Below are 15,288 nucleotides of genomic sequence, written 5' to 3'. Positions count from 1 at the left end.
CACCCTTGTTATTGCTTTCGGTCGGAGCAATCATGCACCATGGAATGATCTGGAACTAGGGCTCTTAATTATTTTTTAATCTGTTTTTTAAATGGCAATTATTGCTTAGGTTAATCACTAACTTTTGTGATGAAACTATTTATTTTTTTTAAAAAAAATGGAGATAAATGTACTTTTCTTTTTATAATTATAATTATTATTATTATTATATGTATTAGAGTCTTATTACTTAGTAGGGTAGATCCCATTTGGGTAGTATCACTATTACCAATCAAAATTTTGAAGATCTTTGATTAAACGAGGAATAGTTGTATAATTTAAATGACTGCAATAAAAGAGTGTGAATTTATATAAGGAAGAAAGTGTAAAAAAATAGTTAGTAAATAGCAATAATGCACCATGGAGTGATCTAGAACTAGCTAGGGTTCCCAATCTTTTCTTTTATCTTCCATTCTAGATTTTTCTTTTCTTCTCTTAAATATAAATTATTTTTCCGGCCAAATCACAACTTTCATATGTATAAATCTCCTGTACGATAAATTTTAATTCATTTTACGAAGTATAATTATCAATTCTCTCATAACTATATTTATCAAGGCCTAACTAAATAAAAAGCAACCCTTAATATTTTTGTCTTAATTGAGACTGGAACCTAATATTTATAATTTTTCTTAAAGAAAATATCTACTAAGAAATACCTTTAAAATTTGTGGTCTCAAATAAATGATAGAAATTTAGATAGATATAAATCATTTCATTATGGATAATACAGATATTTTAAAGTTAAATTATCGTTTAATATAAAAACTTGTCATTCTTGAGACTGACAAAAAAAAAATCACATAAATTAAAACCGTAAAAGTAACAATTTATACCGAGATTTTCAAACTTCTAATTATTTTTGAAGTTCAACCGTAAATGATTGCAATAAAGGCTTACATTTCATATTTTCCTTATATGCAAAAAGGTGTAATTTTAAAAAATTCGGAATCGATTAGGTCGATGGGAAGAAATGACCAAAAAGGTATAGGGTCTAGAGATATGATATCTTTTGGTATAATAATGAAGATAATGACTCTAATCATGAAAATTCTGATCAGATAAATTAATTTTTTAATTAGTAATTTCGACTTCAAACTTTAAGATATAGAAAAATTATAAGAGAATCAATAAAAGAAAAATAAATTTTACTCAAAATAAATTTGTATATTTATTAAAATTTTAATATAAATATCAAATAAATAAAAAAAAAGAATAATCACTCTAGAGTGGGGTTTAATAATTTAAATATCAGTTTGAAGAGGAATTTCTGATAATTTAGTGATTTCGACTTCAAAGTTCAAACTTTATGATATAGAAAAATTGTAAGAGAATTAATAAAAGATAAATAAATTTTACTCAAAATAAATTGTTATATTCATTAAAATTTTAATATAAATATCAAATAAAAAATCGAAGAAAAAGGAATAATCACTCTAGAGGAATTTCTGATAAGGTTTTGCCGGCCTTTTCTATTTGGCCAATAATTTAATTATTGATCTGAAAAACGTGCATATTATATTTCCCTCCACAAAGATGTACATTCATTATACTGTTCTTTTAATTGGTTATACTCTATATACATCTTAGCTTTGACAACTAAGCTGTAATTATTATTTTTATTTTAAAAAAAGTATATGTACTGTAGTTGATTTCGACCTTTTGTCACGATTTGATTGTAAAAGTGAATTTTGAAATTTGAATTTTAAAATATAATGATTTATATTATATGCATTTCAATATTTTATTTGAGTTGTTAATTTTTTAAAGAAAATATTTGTCGTTATAAAATAAGAACAATAAGATGATAGGAATCCTTTATAGTTGTTATTGTTAACAATAACATGTTAAAATAAACTATCCCGATTAAAGTGATATTAACAATAACAATAATAACATATTACAAGACTCTTCATTTGAAATTTGATATACGCAAGCTCATTAAATTTGTTTCGATCCGAAAGATGCCCATAAATACGTATAGTTATAAATTTGTTCCTTTTTTATGAACTTTTATTATATAACAACATATGAAAGAATAAGAAATTAAAAGATGTAATTCAAGTGGTCCACATAGTTGTTACGTCCATCTCCTTCTTAGTTGATGGATCAAAACAAATTTTATATATTTTATTATTAAGAAGACAAAAGTACATTTTAGATAATCGAAATTAAAGCAGGTCTTTAATTTTCTAATAGATAATTATAAAATTACATAAATAACCAAACTAATCCACAAATATTGTTGATTGTAAACTTTGGTAGTAGGTACTAATTAATTAATCTCCCTTTAAGTCATGGATTCCTTCATAATACATAACCACCCTATTAATTTAATTATTATATACAATTTATATTATATGACATAGACACAGAGGCCCTCCAAAAATAATGATTAGTTCTTGTTTTTCAGCTGGAAATGTTAAAAGGAAAAAAAAAATGTTTTCAAGGTGTATGTATACCTTAAAATTTGGATATTTATACAGTACTACCTACACAATAATAACCCAACAAAGTCTACAAATTAAAAAAATAATTACGACTAGACGAGTAAAAAAGAATTCCAGCTGCATGGCCAAAAATGTCAAGATTCCTAAACTTTTTTGTAGTCACTAATGAAGCAAATGCATACTTTATCTAATTTTTAAGAAAGTAAGTGTTTTTTTTTTTAAAAAGATAAAATAGTTTGGTGAGAAAATGATTGGTGTTTTGCTGTTTTCAATTTAAGAAGTAATTTTGAGCAACAACTAGTGTTCTGGCTACATTTTAAAAAAGTATATCTTGAGTGCATTTTTCACAACAACAACAAAAAAAAATTTTAAGCAAAAATTGTTTTTGTTGCTACACTTGAAATACTTGACCAAACATCTCATTTTATTAAAAATAAATGTGTGGCCTGTAAAAAGTATTACTCAAAAGTGCTCTTATATAATCAGTCAAACACAAACTATTTCTTATCGAGATTATTTTTTTGAAAAAAGTTAATTTTAAAAGATTGACCAAACTCACTACAATGGTCAAACAAGCTATTCAATTCATCCAAAAGCCAAAACTTATTTAAATGAAAACTGAACAATATGTACTCCAAATCACTCTATTTCCCAAATTTTCTAATGAGTTGTTCAAAAAAAATAAAAATGAAGCAGAATTCATAAAAGTGCCAAAGAGGTGGACAAGTCATGCAAAATATAACATGCACATTTCTGATTTATGGGGCCATTACCAAACTGTCATTGAAATGTAGGGTTGGAATTTTCATTATTGTCCTCCCAATCCCCTCTTCACAAAATGACCCACCTAAAAAGATATTTTTTTTATAAAAAGAGAAAAATTAATTTATTTTTAAAAAAAGTTATGGAAAATATTACCTTCATTTGAACAGAAGTATACCCTACATGATCCAGTATTAATGGAAAGGCAGGCTGGATGATTCCTATTGCCATGTGATAACCTCACAAAATGGGATTGGGAAAAGGGGCAGATATCTACAACTACTATTTCTAACATCACATGTTAGGCTCATTTTTTTAAAAATATTTATAACAGCGATCGAGCGAATCAATTTATGCATATCTTAATGAATTTATAAGGTACATGCTACCTTTCATCAGTGATATTCAGATCTGATTACATGCACATTAACTAATTTCATGATTAAACAACTAATATTTCAACCTCAGTTAAATTATCATAATTCTTAATTCACTTCATAAATTACTTAATCATCACCTTGGACGTACATGTTAGGTTGAGTTGAGCCACTCTCTTTGCTTTCCTTCTGAAAATGCACTTTTTATGAAATTATTTCTCGACTTTCTACAAACATATTGTATGTTTGAAGCTATTTTACATGTGTACAAACATTAGACTCCACAGTTTGTGAAAACATCGAATAAGTGTTTTATTTAAACTATCATTTCATTTGTCAAAACAAGTTGACACCTCATGACACAAGACCATTAGTTTATACTAAATATAACTCGTCAAAAAAGGGTTTCAAATGTTAAAAAGTTCAAAATTTTAGTCAATATTAATTTCACTTGCACCATTATCTTTGCATACGAAACAATATAATACTCTATTTTCACAAAGGTCACGTAGATTACATGTTATAGACTATAGCTATTACCCAGCTATAAGTTTCCAACTCCCCCACAGGTTAACAAAAACCGCGTAAAAAATAAAATGTATGTTCTGAATAAAAACCTCATATTACGTAGCCTTACCATCCATCTAGCTATTATATGGACGTCAAAACACTGTAATCAACATCGTTTAATTAACTTGTAATGGAATTTAATCACCCTGCAAAACTAGAGCTCTACAAGCAGGTCATAATCCTAATATTTTCACCTCACGCCACTGTGTTTTTTCTTTCTTACAAGCGTTTGTAACCGCAATACAGCTTCATGTATATATAGGTCTCGGATTGTTAAGAGATCCATTCTTGAAAGAATTCCCAAGAGCGGTTCTACATATGGTGAATTTTTCCCCTTTAGTTATTATAGTTGAACCCAAAGCAAAAGCCCGAGATGATCGGATGCCCAGTGTTGAATAGACATCGCACAGTGATCCCGGTATTTCAACTGCAAAAGAAATTAAAAGGAGAACATTACTTACTACAACTGGTTTTCCTTCTTATGACAGCGGATTTAACTCAAAAGCATGCACGGTAACGAATGAAAGCTTTTACATTGTCAAAGGAAATTACAAGAGATGAGACAACTACAGTATCACATTCCCCGTAAAACTGAAAAAGCAAGCCACAAGTGGCCCGATGATTAGCACCTTAGCTTAGTAGTTACAGTAGACAGTAATATCAGTTACTAAGTAGATGGATTAATGACTTCAAACCGCTTTCTTCACATTTGTAAAAAAGTTACAGAGCCGCCAAAATAAAATTGGCTGTTATGCTCACTGGGGCTCTTTGATGTGTTTGGTATTCAGCAATCTTGTACAGAATTTTACCATAGCTAATCATTCAATGAAAGGAATAGACTAACCTCAACTCTCACAAGGAAAGTAAATTCAACAAATATATATTAATTCTTTTAAAATAAAAAGAAAGAATGTCGACAAGATTAAAATTCCTATATGATGACATTAAGAAGGATAACTATATGTTTTAGTTTTAGGTAACCATCCTACAGGAGTAAGTGACTAAGGCTCTTTAATTGTTAATTTATATTGTACATTTCGTGATAAGAAAAGTTTAATTCAGTCTCTGAATGAGCTAGGACTCAGCTATGTAACATGATATTTTCAATACTAGACCATAGAACATCTTACTCATTTGATATGGGCGCATATATGCAAGGCAAAGTGAAGAGTTCATTTAACGTGACATAAAGCAACCAAAAAATGAAGAATCAGTGGTTTCCTAACATAAGAATCCAAAAAACACAAGTTTCAACTTAACTACCAAAGCCACATTTTAAAAATTCATGCACACTCTAACCCAGCTCCCCCTACTCCCTCACCTCCCTCCTGCCACACCTAGGGATTACTCTACCTTAAGGAAATATTCTCTTTTGAAGTACAAATATCTCTTGGCTGTTGTTTTCCTTTATTAATCACATCAAAAATTATTTTTTCATGTTTATGAAGAAAATGCTTATTTTATTCCCAGTTGCATGCAGTATACTATTTCTTTTTTGTCTGATAAGTAATTTACTGTACAACACTATTTACTTATTGAGCCTAACTATATCTCAAGGCAAACTGTTGATTTGTTGTATACACACCATTTTGGAATAAATGTTGCCAGACCACTTGGTACTGCCATGCAGGCGTCTTCTTATCACCAGACTTCAGTCTAAATTCCAATCCCTTTAATCCCATGATTTATGGACTGAATAAATTATAGGGTTGATAGCACTTTTGGTTCCTCAATAATTAATAATTCTAATTTTAGTGTTAGTGATATTTGCAAAGCACTTTTTTTTTAATAACCTTGGTGTCCGGGCCAGTTTTTGCTTACCTTGACTAATTCCACGGGATATCAGCCACCTCCCACCAATATCAGATACCAGGTAACTTTGTCCACTAAGGCTATGACAAATGGGAAGGATCACCTAGTGTTTTTGTCTCTTTGAACCTGAAACCTCATGTTCTCAACCACTTCAGTAATCACTACGCCACACCCTTGGGTGCATATTTGACAAAGCACATTAAACCTTCAATTAATGAGCATTTTCGATCCTTTGGATTGTGATCACAATTTATGGAATTATTAATCATTCCACCATTAAATCATCCATGAGTTGCATTAGGTTTGTAATGTCATTCCATATTTGAAGGTAATATAGTTCTAAAAATAGTTTAACTATAACAAAGCTCCTAGATAAAAGAGACCAAAAGGACACTATTTTAATTAGTTGAAGGTAAATGTGTTAACTGTAAAGTAATATATCACAAGGACCAAAATAAGAATTTATCAATAACCAAGGAATCAAAAATGTTATTATTATGATAACACTAAGCAGAACTGTAAAAAACCCTAAAACACTAAGCAGAGGATGAAAAATTGCTTACCAAAAAGTTCCAAAGCACCTCCTGCTAATGATGAACCAGCTTATCACCAGGTCTGCTTATCACCACCTGATCACAAAAAAGACGCGATTTGGTGTCATATGAATTACCTTCCACAGGCATTCCTGCCATGAGAAAGATAAGAGTAATCAGCCGCAGTGCCTCACCTAAGTGGAGGAAACTTTCTTCTCTCTTCCCATGTATTTGGGCAATTGCCTTCCCAGCTTTACAACGAATAAAACTTAGATGGTTATCCTGCAAGCATCTAACAACAAAAGGAAACAATAAAATACTAAGTTAAGACCTTTAAAGTTCAGACAATTTCATGTAGGTGGTGTCTGCAGAAACAAATGACCAGGTATTTGCCGTTAGCGATTACTCCCTTGGAAAGCTCTTGAAGTTGCATCAATTTCAATCAATATTACTCAGTTAGGACTCAATATCAAACTAGTTACTGTCGACAATATGAATCCTCTATGTCCCTTCCGCTCTATCCAAGCCCAGTTCATCCGCTAGTAAATAATTTGTATATATTTTAACGATGACTACTATACATAATATCTTTTACAGCTCTATGTACCCATGATATTCAATTTATTACGAATATCAAAATAAGATGAGTCCTTGATCCTTAACACCATATGAAGTGTACAATCCAAAATACAATAGAATACACCAACATGCATTTAACCCACTTACGCCAATTATTAAACACCATTATTTAAGAAAGGTGAATCATAGTTCTTCCTTTTAAGTTTCTAAAGCTGCAGCAAAAGATGCTTTTTCCATCTCGCCCTTCTATGACCACAATCATAAAATCTTATCCTATAAAAGCAAAACTGAAACATGCTCAATCAAATGCTTACCTGATGGCAGAGAACTGTCCAAGAGTTGCTGCTCAAGATGCTTAATAAAATTCAGTCAGCACCATCTAGATTAGACCTCATCCATTGGACTATGTGAAAAGCTCCTCATGAATACTATCCTTGGATACAAGCTGCAATGTCGTCCCTTTGGTTATCCAGGCAGTGAGTTCAGGCTGCTGTTCAAAAGGCATGAGAGGATGGAGGTTTCCATTTTCCAGCTGTACGCCATAAATAAAAGGTAGTCGAAGTGACAGAAAACTCTCAGGGGGTAAAATTACTCGACATCCAAGACAAAACTGCAACTTCTTTTTACGGTCTGGCACAGATGGAGGAAGACATGACTCCTACAAAGTCAAAATAGGAAAAATATCAGCAATGGAGAGAATACTTTGAAAGCTTATTTCAAAAGATGCACCAACAAGAAAACAACACAAATAACATCTAAAAAAGATGCTTGAAGATATGACAATGTACAAGTAATCAAGCATTCCACTGAATGGGGATCTGATAGGAGACTCCCTCCAACAATGGCAACTACATTGAGAAAGGAGAAGCTAAAAACCTTTTCCGCCTTCTTGTAGTTTATATTGAGGTGAGTCCTGAAGATGTAATAAAGCAATAAAAAATGCACTTTCTCTAACAGCTTAAGAAGAGGTGTCACACAATTCAACATAGTGCAATGTCAGCACTCACTTGGGCTCAAGTTTCACTGCCACAAATTATCAGAAAAAGAAAATCCATATGTTTGGCCCATGAAAAAGAATCAAGCCAGCACACAAGGAGTGTTTTAAAGATATAATAATGTAATAAAGTGTGTTCTCTCTAATATAATAATGTAATAAACTGTGTTCTCTCTAACAGTTTAGATTAGACATGAGGTGGCTAACAAAAATTCAACAATAAGACCCAGATCCTAACATTGTTGGTAAGCACCTCAACCATCTGTTTCATCCGTGAAATATTCAGGAAGGTCACTTCACTCTTTGGCAGCTAGATTTGTCAGTAAAAAAAAGAACGCAACTACGCAAGGATGTTACTGTTTACTACACTGGAATAGCAGTTATAGTAATAGCTTTGAGGGAATATGTTTTGAGATTGATAAAAGCAAAATGTGTTCTCAAGTTTGAACTCAACTCATCTTCAGGACACATGCTTGCCTTAGTAAACACGTTCTCCTGGAGTTCAACTTTGAAAGAAAAAGATTTCTGACACTCAAGTTCCCAATAGACTCTCGGCACAACAACACAACCAAACTAGGCTAGAAAGCAAAATAATGGTAGCAAAGCGGCAAGATAAACACAACCAATGAACAACAAGTAACAATAGAAACCGAAGTAAAAAAATACTACATAAGTATATATATACATATCACGAAATATTTTCTACGTAAATACATTAAAACGCACCCAATGCCTTCAAACCCATTTGGAAAAAAGAAGACAAATTACTATCGTGAATTATGATACATTAATTGTGATACATAGATTGTGAGTTTGTAACACCAATCTTCCATGTTTTCCTCTAAAGAATCTTGAAGTTACAAATCATTACAACTTCTTACTATATAATAATACTATAGTGATCTTTCTTTATTTACTAAAATGGGGCACTTTATTTTTACGGTCTTTTTGCCATTTTGGGTGCTCTTGCCCTGTTATCCAATATCCGTTCTTATTCCCTTTTATCCCACATAAACAATACATACATTAAAGAAATGATACCAAACAATTTATGAATATTGCACAGTTTTTCTATGAAGAAGAACCAAAGGTTATATGAGTAGTGCGAAATCCCGAGATCTTAAACAATCCCAAAGCGGCTTCGTAGAACTAGGTGGCCAAAGATAAGTTGATTCAATGCAGAAAATGGTAATGAAAACCAAAAGTTCCATAAGTCGCTCATACGGTCATACCTCAAACTGTATAACTGGGTTTGCTGCTAAAATGATAGGGAAGTGAGGTGTAACCTGCATGACAAAGAGCATACTCATTACAACTGGCAAAGAAAGTATATTTTATTTTTCGGGATTCACAAAGATTATGGATTACCTATCAAAGAAAACGAAGATTATAGATTAAATAAAGGTAAAAGTGGATGGTGATGTAACTTGAATGTCACGTATACAAGTACCAACGGGACATGAAACATACAACAAATTTGCAGTTCAATTTTGAGAAGTGTAACCATCACAATAATTTCTTTAACAATTTGACTTTCAGAATTATGGAAGGAAACTATACGAGTTGAGAAATATGCAGAAGAGGTGCCAATTTCTACGATATGTTATTTGCAAGTAACCCACTTCTCTAGTTACCCACAATTTCAATTTACTAGCTAACATGCCACATTTCACTGTATTTCACTAGAAATAGGTCCTTTAAACAGAAATATTAAACAGTATCCTACTATAAGTTGAATAGAGAAGACCAACAGATCTCTAATATCTTATATTTCCTTTAACTTTCCTCATACGCAGCCTTGGCCATGAATAGACTGCTGATATGTCCACGAAGTTGGTGAAAATAAGCAAAAGAATTTACAAAAACAGGGTAAGTGCAGATATCTTAAAACACATGTTTACATTAAGAGTTGTCTCTTAATCCACTCATAATTGGTTTAGGCACTCAACAACATAAAACCATATCATCTAAGCCTGTTCATTAGATTAATAGAAACAGTGGATGAAATAAGCACTTAAAAATGACATCACATAAAAAAGATACTTCTTTAGGAGGTCATAAAGATTAAGGGAAGTTGAGGAAAATAGCCAAATATCAGAAGTAAGACTCCAACCAGAAAGATCCTCTGGAGCTGTGAAATGGTTCCTGCAAATCTCACATCTGTTTGGTCATTCTTACTCTTCAACTCCATGCAATGGGGGCAGTTCATGTATATGGGCAAACTTCTATCTAACAAGGAGGTAGCATAGCCAGAGTCATTGACATTTAGAGGTTGAAGACCAGTTTCAAGATCTTTTCCTGGTGCAGCATGTACTGGATGCCTGGAAAACTGAGCTGGCCCTTCTATGTTTGAAATTGCGTCATCTGACCCCTCATTTGACTTTTCCAGATTCCTGAGTTTCCTAGAGGTAGTAGAAATCATCCCATTTGCCAGCCGGCGACCTTTGCCATGGCCACCATTCTTGCCCCCTCGGAAGGGACCTACCCCCTTATGATCTATATTTTCCAAAGATGAAGCGACAGCGGATTCTACAGGCAATGCATAAGGAGAACCTAGTCTGTTGAGATGGTCTGCAGTTAATATAAAACGGTGCCCATGGGGACACTCATGCTCAAATCCAACATAAACTGTTGCATGTTTAGAAGAGGTAACTGGTCTGGTCTTCTCAATTCTATTCATCTTCATTGAATCCAAATGTGTACCTATCTGGAATATTTGATTACCCTTGGTGACATCATTAGAAACAATAGTGCTATCATTCTTAACTTCATGAATAGCAGGAGTTAGAGCAACTTTTTCCAATACTTGTTCAACACTAATCCCATTAACCTTCTCTCTACCTCCTTCTCTCGCACTTTTTGTCTTAATACTCTTTTCTGAATTTGACATAATTTGTCTATTTGATTGTAGCGGGGGGAATCCTGAATTTGCAGCAGTTGAACCAGCTACCACCTCAGAAAAAGCTTTTCTCATATTAAAGTTGGAAACTCCTTTACCTAAATTATTTACTTTATCATCTGTTTTGACATTTCCTGCAGAAGACTTCTTATGGATTTGATATCCATTTTGCATATTCAAGTCGCCAGCCTTCTCTATGCCTGAATCTGTGTTAGGCTCATCCCTGGCATTGCCACCAAACCTATTTATATTTGCTTGCTCTGAATTGCTTGATAGTAGGCCATTCTCATATTTAGGCTTCTCGAGAAGGATAGTCCACCTTAGAAGAAACTTTTGGGTAGAACTGAAGCCACTCTGCATCAAACCTTTAGACGGCTGGTAGTATCTTGCATTCCCAACTCGGATTAAACTCCAAGCTAGGGAATGAATGGGCCCACTTGTATCACTTCCTTGGGGTAACTGAATTGTGGGAAGAAGCTTGTCACAATCCATGGAACGGTTAAAAGTGACATTTGCGGTTTCAAAATCAAAAGGATCTGGCCGCAGGAGTCTTGAACGACCACATGCACATGCATGGAGGAAGTCATACCCACTGGAATGTATCTTAATATCATCACTTGAACATAAACCACCAGTTTCTACATCATGCCTTTGGTGCATGCATGGTTTTCCTGTGAGGCTAACAGCATCACATAGTTGCCTGCCAGAAGTCCAGATGAATGTGCATTCCTCTTCCAGTTTCTGCAAGTATAACTGCACAGCAGGTCCCTTAACCATTGAATTGAAAGCATGCAGAGCCCTCTCCAAATGGGCCTTATGCTGAGAAGTTGGGTAGCACGAAGGCAACTCATTTAAATATGTCTCCTTAGCTACTGGAAGGGCCTTTTGGCACCATAGAGTAGAAAACCTAGTATTTATCCCTCTACCACTTGCCAAATTAGACATTGCAATTTCAAGTGGATCTGAAACTTTTGAAGCATTTTCTTCAAGAGGTGGTGAAACAGAATTTCTTTGTCTCCTCTTACTAATTTCAGTCTCATCTGCAATGGCATATTTTGCTGACAGGATTGCTTGCAGAATATGCTGACTAGAAGATAACCATTTCTCCAAATGTGGAAGTTCAGGAGAAGTAAATGTCTTTCCAGAAGCAGCAGAAGCAGCTGCTGCTGCAGCAGCAACAGCAACCATGCCAACACCAGAAGCTGGACCACTATTAGTATTCGAAACCACACCCCCTCTTCCTCTTAATATATCAGTCTGCCTGCAGATGAACTCCTTGATAGAAAGTAAGTCTTCTCTATTTGCGCTCTGGCTATGACTTTCAAATAGAAGAGAATCTGAGGTTGCTTTTCCATTCAGAACATCTTCCACAAGGCCAGTGGCAAATTCAAGGGATTCACCTCTCTTATTAGAGGTTATATCTAAAAGTGCAACAGCCTTTGATGCATCCAGGGAAAACAGCATTGCAGAATTTGACACACCCCCACTTCTTGAACCTGTATGACCAGTTTCAGAACCTGACAGTGTCCGGTATTTCTTAATGGAGAATCGGATCTGTGCCTCCAGAGAAGACTGCAATTTCTTCCTAAACCCACCTTCAGATTTACTCATAGGGCGTGCAAGCACAACCACAGAACCAGAAACTTTCGGAGCCAAGCTTGGTCGAGCCGAGGCACCAACACTTGATGATTGATTCGCTGAGGAAATATCACCTGGCTCCTCAACACTAGAACTAGGATAATCATCAGCAAAATCATCAAGAAAAACAAAAAGTGTAACCGGAGTACACTGCCCGGGTAATAAAGAGGTATATGAACCTAAACCTGACATCAGAGTAATTGCTGAATTATTTCGGTTGAAAATGCCACGGCTTTTGACAGGCGAAGGATTGTCAGATGATCTTCCTGATGTAGCTCTACGTGATGGAGATGCAAAAGGTGAGCCAGATACAGAGGGTGACAGAGATTGTGACTTAACAAATGGAGCCATTGCTTGTTTAGCTGCTTGCAAGACGCGAAGTTTCTTCAGTATCTGGGTGTCAAAGCGTGGCCCTTCTTGGATAAATACTACAACATGGCAAACCTGCATAGCTAGGCATGGTTGAGTAGCATTCTACAATTAACAAGAGGAAGTATGATATATGAAATGGAAAGCCTCCAAAAGAAAACTCTATATAGTACACTCCACCTCCCAAACCCATACCCAGGAGCCCAATGGTGGCCCTCCCAATTTGCTCGCTGACTAAAATCCTCAGCCTTATGGTTGGAGGTGAGGGTCTTTACCAGTAGGTATCCCTTCCTTGTCAAATAAGAATATGATTAGCACTAATAATAATAATATTTGGGAAAGACATTTGGGCACAGGTAAGAAGAAGAACTGGACAAGTTAGTAAAGAAGATATCATCTCAAATTGACCACTAAGCAACAATTTTTACATGCTCATCTTGATGCATGAGAAAGAAAAGATTCATCGAAATGATACAAAAATTCTTCTACACACAGTTCTTCCATACAACTGAAAATCCAAAACCTTGTGCAGTTACAACAAGCAACCTTTGTGGAGTAAAATAAGTGAGAGTTAGATAAACATTTGGGTTAACACTACAGACAGCTGTGACTCAAACAACTACATCAATCCAACTCATCAACTTAGCTTTATTGATCAAGTCTCTGTAGAGAAAATAAATTGTGTTTAAGCCTTCATGCAATGACAAACAGCCTCAGTCTTGTGCTTCTTATCATTTTTTATGGCTCAAGTGAATGAAAACAGGTCCAAGTGAAGTGGAATAGATATTGATAATTCATTCAACCGACCTCAACTAATTTGAGGTTGAGGACAGACGACACCTTACCATCATGCCCAACCCAATGCGTGTCCATGTTTCTAATCCTGTTTTGTACTTTCAAATACTTCAGAAGCCTCATTAAACTAATGTCCACACAAATTTGTCAAAAATGTGAAGATAAAGTAAAGAAGGAGAAGAAGAAAACTTACAGAGAACATAAAGAGCATAGCTTGGAGATCGCCATATTCGTAGTCTTCCAACAGTGAATCAAATCCCATCTTAGACTCCAAATTGCCTTCCATCAGAGGGCATCGAGTTGAAGAGAATTGCAAAAACAAAATCCCCTTTTCCTCATCATGATGGTAGCTTATATTCCTAAACTCAAACCAGCTCTTCATATCGTCGGTTACAGCAAAATCCGTCTTCTCATCCGGTTTATTAACAAAAATTGGCTTATCTAAACCCCCGGAACCGAACACATTAGAATCAATAATCCGGTTCATCAGGTAAGCAACGTCATCGTGGCGTTTTCCAATAAAACCAACCACAACGACACCGCTTTGAGGGTTTAATGGAGAGGGAGAGGTGGCTGGTGCTTCCGATGAGGTTGATGGAAGTGGGTGGGGAGAAGGAGCCGGAGCTTGGGCGTGGCTAGGAAGTACTGAGGGAGTTTGAGAATGAGAAGGTGGTATTGGAGGTCGAATTAGGACTCGCATGGACTGAGGATTTGGTTTTGAGGAGTCCATGGAAACCGATAGCAGACAGAATCACCTGTGTACTTGGCCTATAAAATTAACAGTATATCCATCAAACCTAAAATCGGCAACCAATGTCCTCTTGACTCTAAGCAGAAACGGCTCTATGCATCAGTCGACGGCGGTCGGAGTTGGCGGCCGGCGGTGAGAATATTTGTTGATGATTTCCGTCAATTCAATGGCGTTGAAACGTCGAAGACGAGAAAGTACGACGGGAAGCGAGTCGGAGCTAAAATTATGGACTGGGCTAAAGGCTACACAATTCAATAGTCCAAAAAAGAATGCCCATATCTAAAAAGTTTTTTGAAATAGGCCCGATAGAAAGTTGTGTTCGAAATTAGGCCCAAAATTTTTTTTTTAACTAAAATGACTTCTTGTATCTGTATGTCACTAAAACCCAAAAAAGAAGAAAAAACAACATAAATGGACCATAAAATTCAAAATAGTTACATGTTCATATCTCAATCCAATGTAACTTAGAATCACCCATTCTCTCAAAAGAAAATTACAACTCATAACCCCCATTCATTAAGGTTGATAATTTTTGCTAAACTGATACTAAATATATACTTTTATAGTATCATTGACTAATGAATAATTTCTGGACAAAAAACATTAATGTCAGTATATGATATTGATAATATCAGTTAAGCGAAATTAGTTGGAATACATAGTGTAATTATTTAATGGTGTATGAATATAAAAAGGTATACATTTGCAGTTATTTTACTT

General features: G+C 34.5%; 1 protein-coding gene across 2 annotated transcripts; it reads right to left on the bottom strand.

The window, feature by feature from the left end:
- Positions 1-4,092: 4,092 nt before the first annotated feature.
- Positions 4,093-14,935, bottom strand: LOC107023460. 2 transcript variants are annotated; one of them, XM_015224154.2, is made up of 7 exons: positions 14,011-14,933; positions 10,230-13,097; positions 9,349-9,402; positions 7,437-7,780; positions 6,738-6,835; positions 6,574-6,639; positions 4,093-4,625 (listed from the first exon to the last, which is right to left on the bottom strand). In XM_015224154.2, the coding sequence occupies exons 1-4, from the start codon at positions 14,545-14,547 to the stop codon at positions 7,526-7,528; spliced, it is 3,714 nt and encodes a 1,237-aa protein (XP_015079640.1). In that variant the 5' UTR covers positions 14,548-14,933; the 3' UTR covers positions 4,093-4,625; positions 6,574-6,639; positions 6,738-6,835; positions 7,437-7,525. The 2 variants fall into 2 exon arrangements, with proteins under 2 accessions (XP_015079640.1, XP_015079641.1); XM_015224155.2 differs by lacking the exon at positions 6,738-6,835 and having other exon boundaries at positions 6,574-6,695; positions 14,011-14,935.
- Positions 14,936-15,288: the final 353 nt, after the last annotated feature.

This window comes from Solanum pennellii, chromosome 6 (assembly GCF_001406875.1).
Source record: "Solanum pennellii chromosome 6, SPENNV200".
Classification (NCBI taxonomy): domain Eukaryota; kingdom Viridiplantae; phylum Streptophyta; class Magnoliopsida; order Solanales; family Solanaceae; genus Solanum; species Solanum pennellii.
Note: the sequence above shows the minus strand (reverse complement) of the source record. Positions and strands in the feature narration are given on the sequence as shown.

Excerpts from the sequence above, each read along its gene's own strand:
- LOC107023460 (XM_015224155.2), bottom strand. The coding sequence starts at position 14,547 with ATGGACTCCTCAAAACCAAATCCTCAGTCCATGCGAGTCCTAATTCGA. Across the intron at positions 13,098-14,010 it reads CTATGCTCTTTATGTTCTCT|GTTTGCCATGTTGTAGTATT; the intron begins GTAAGTTTTCTT and ends CTAGCTATGCAG. Across the intron at positions 7,781-9,348 it reads ACCCAGTTATACAGTTTGAG|GAGTCATGTCTTCCTCCATC; the intron begins GTATGACCGTAT and ends TTGACTTTGTAG.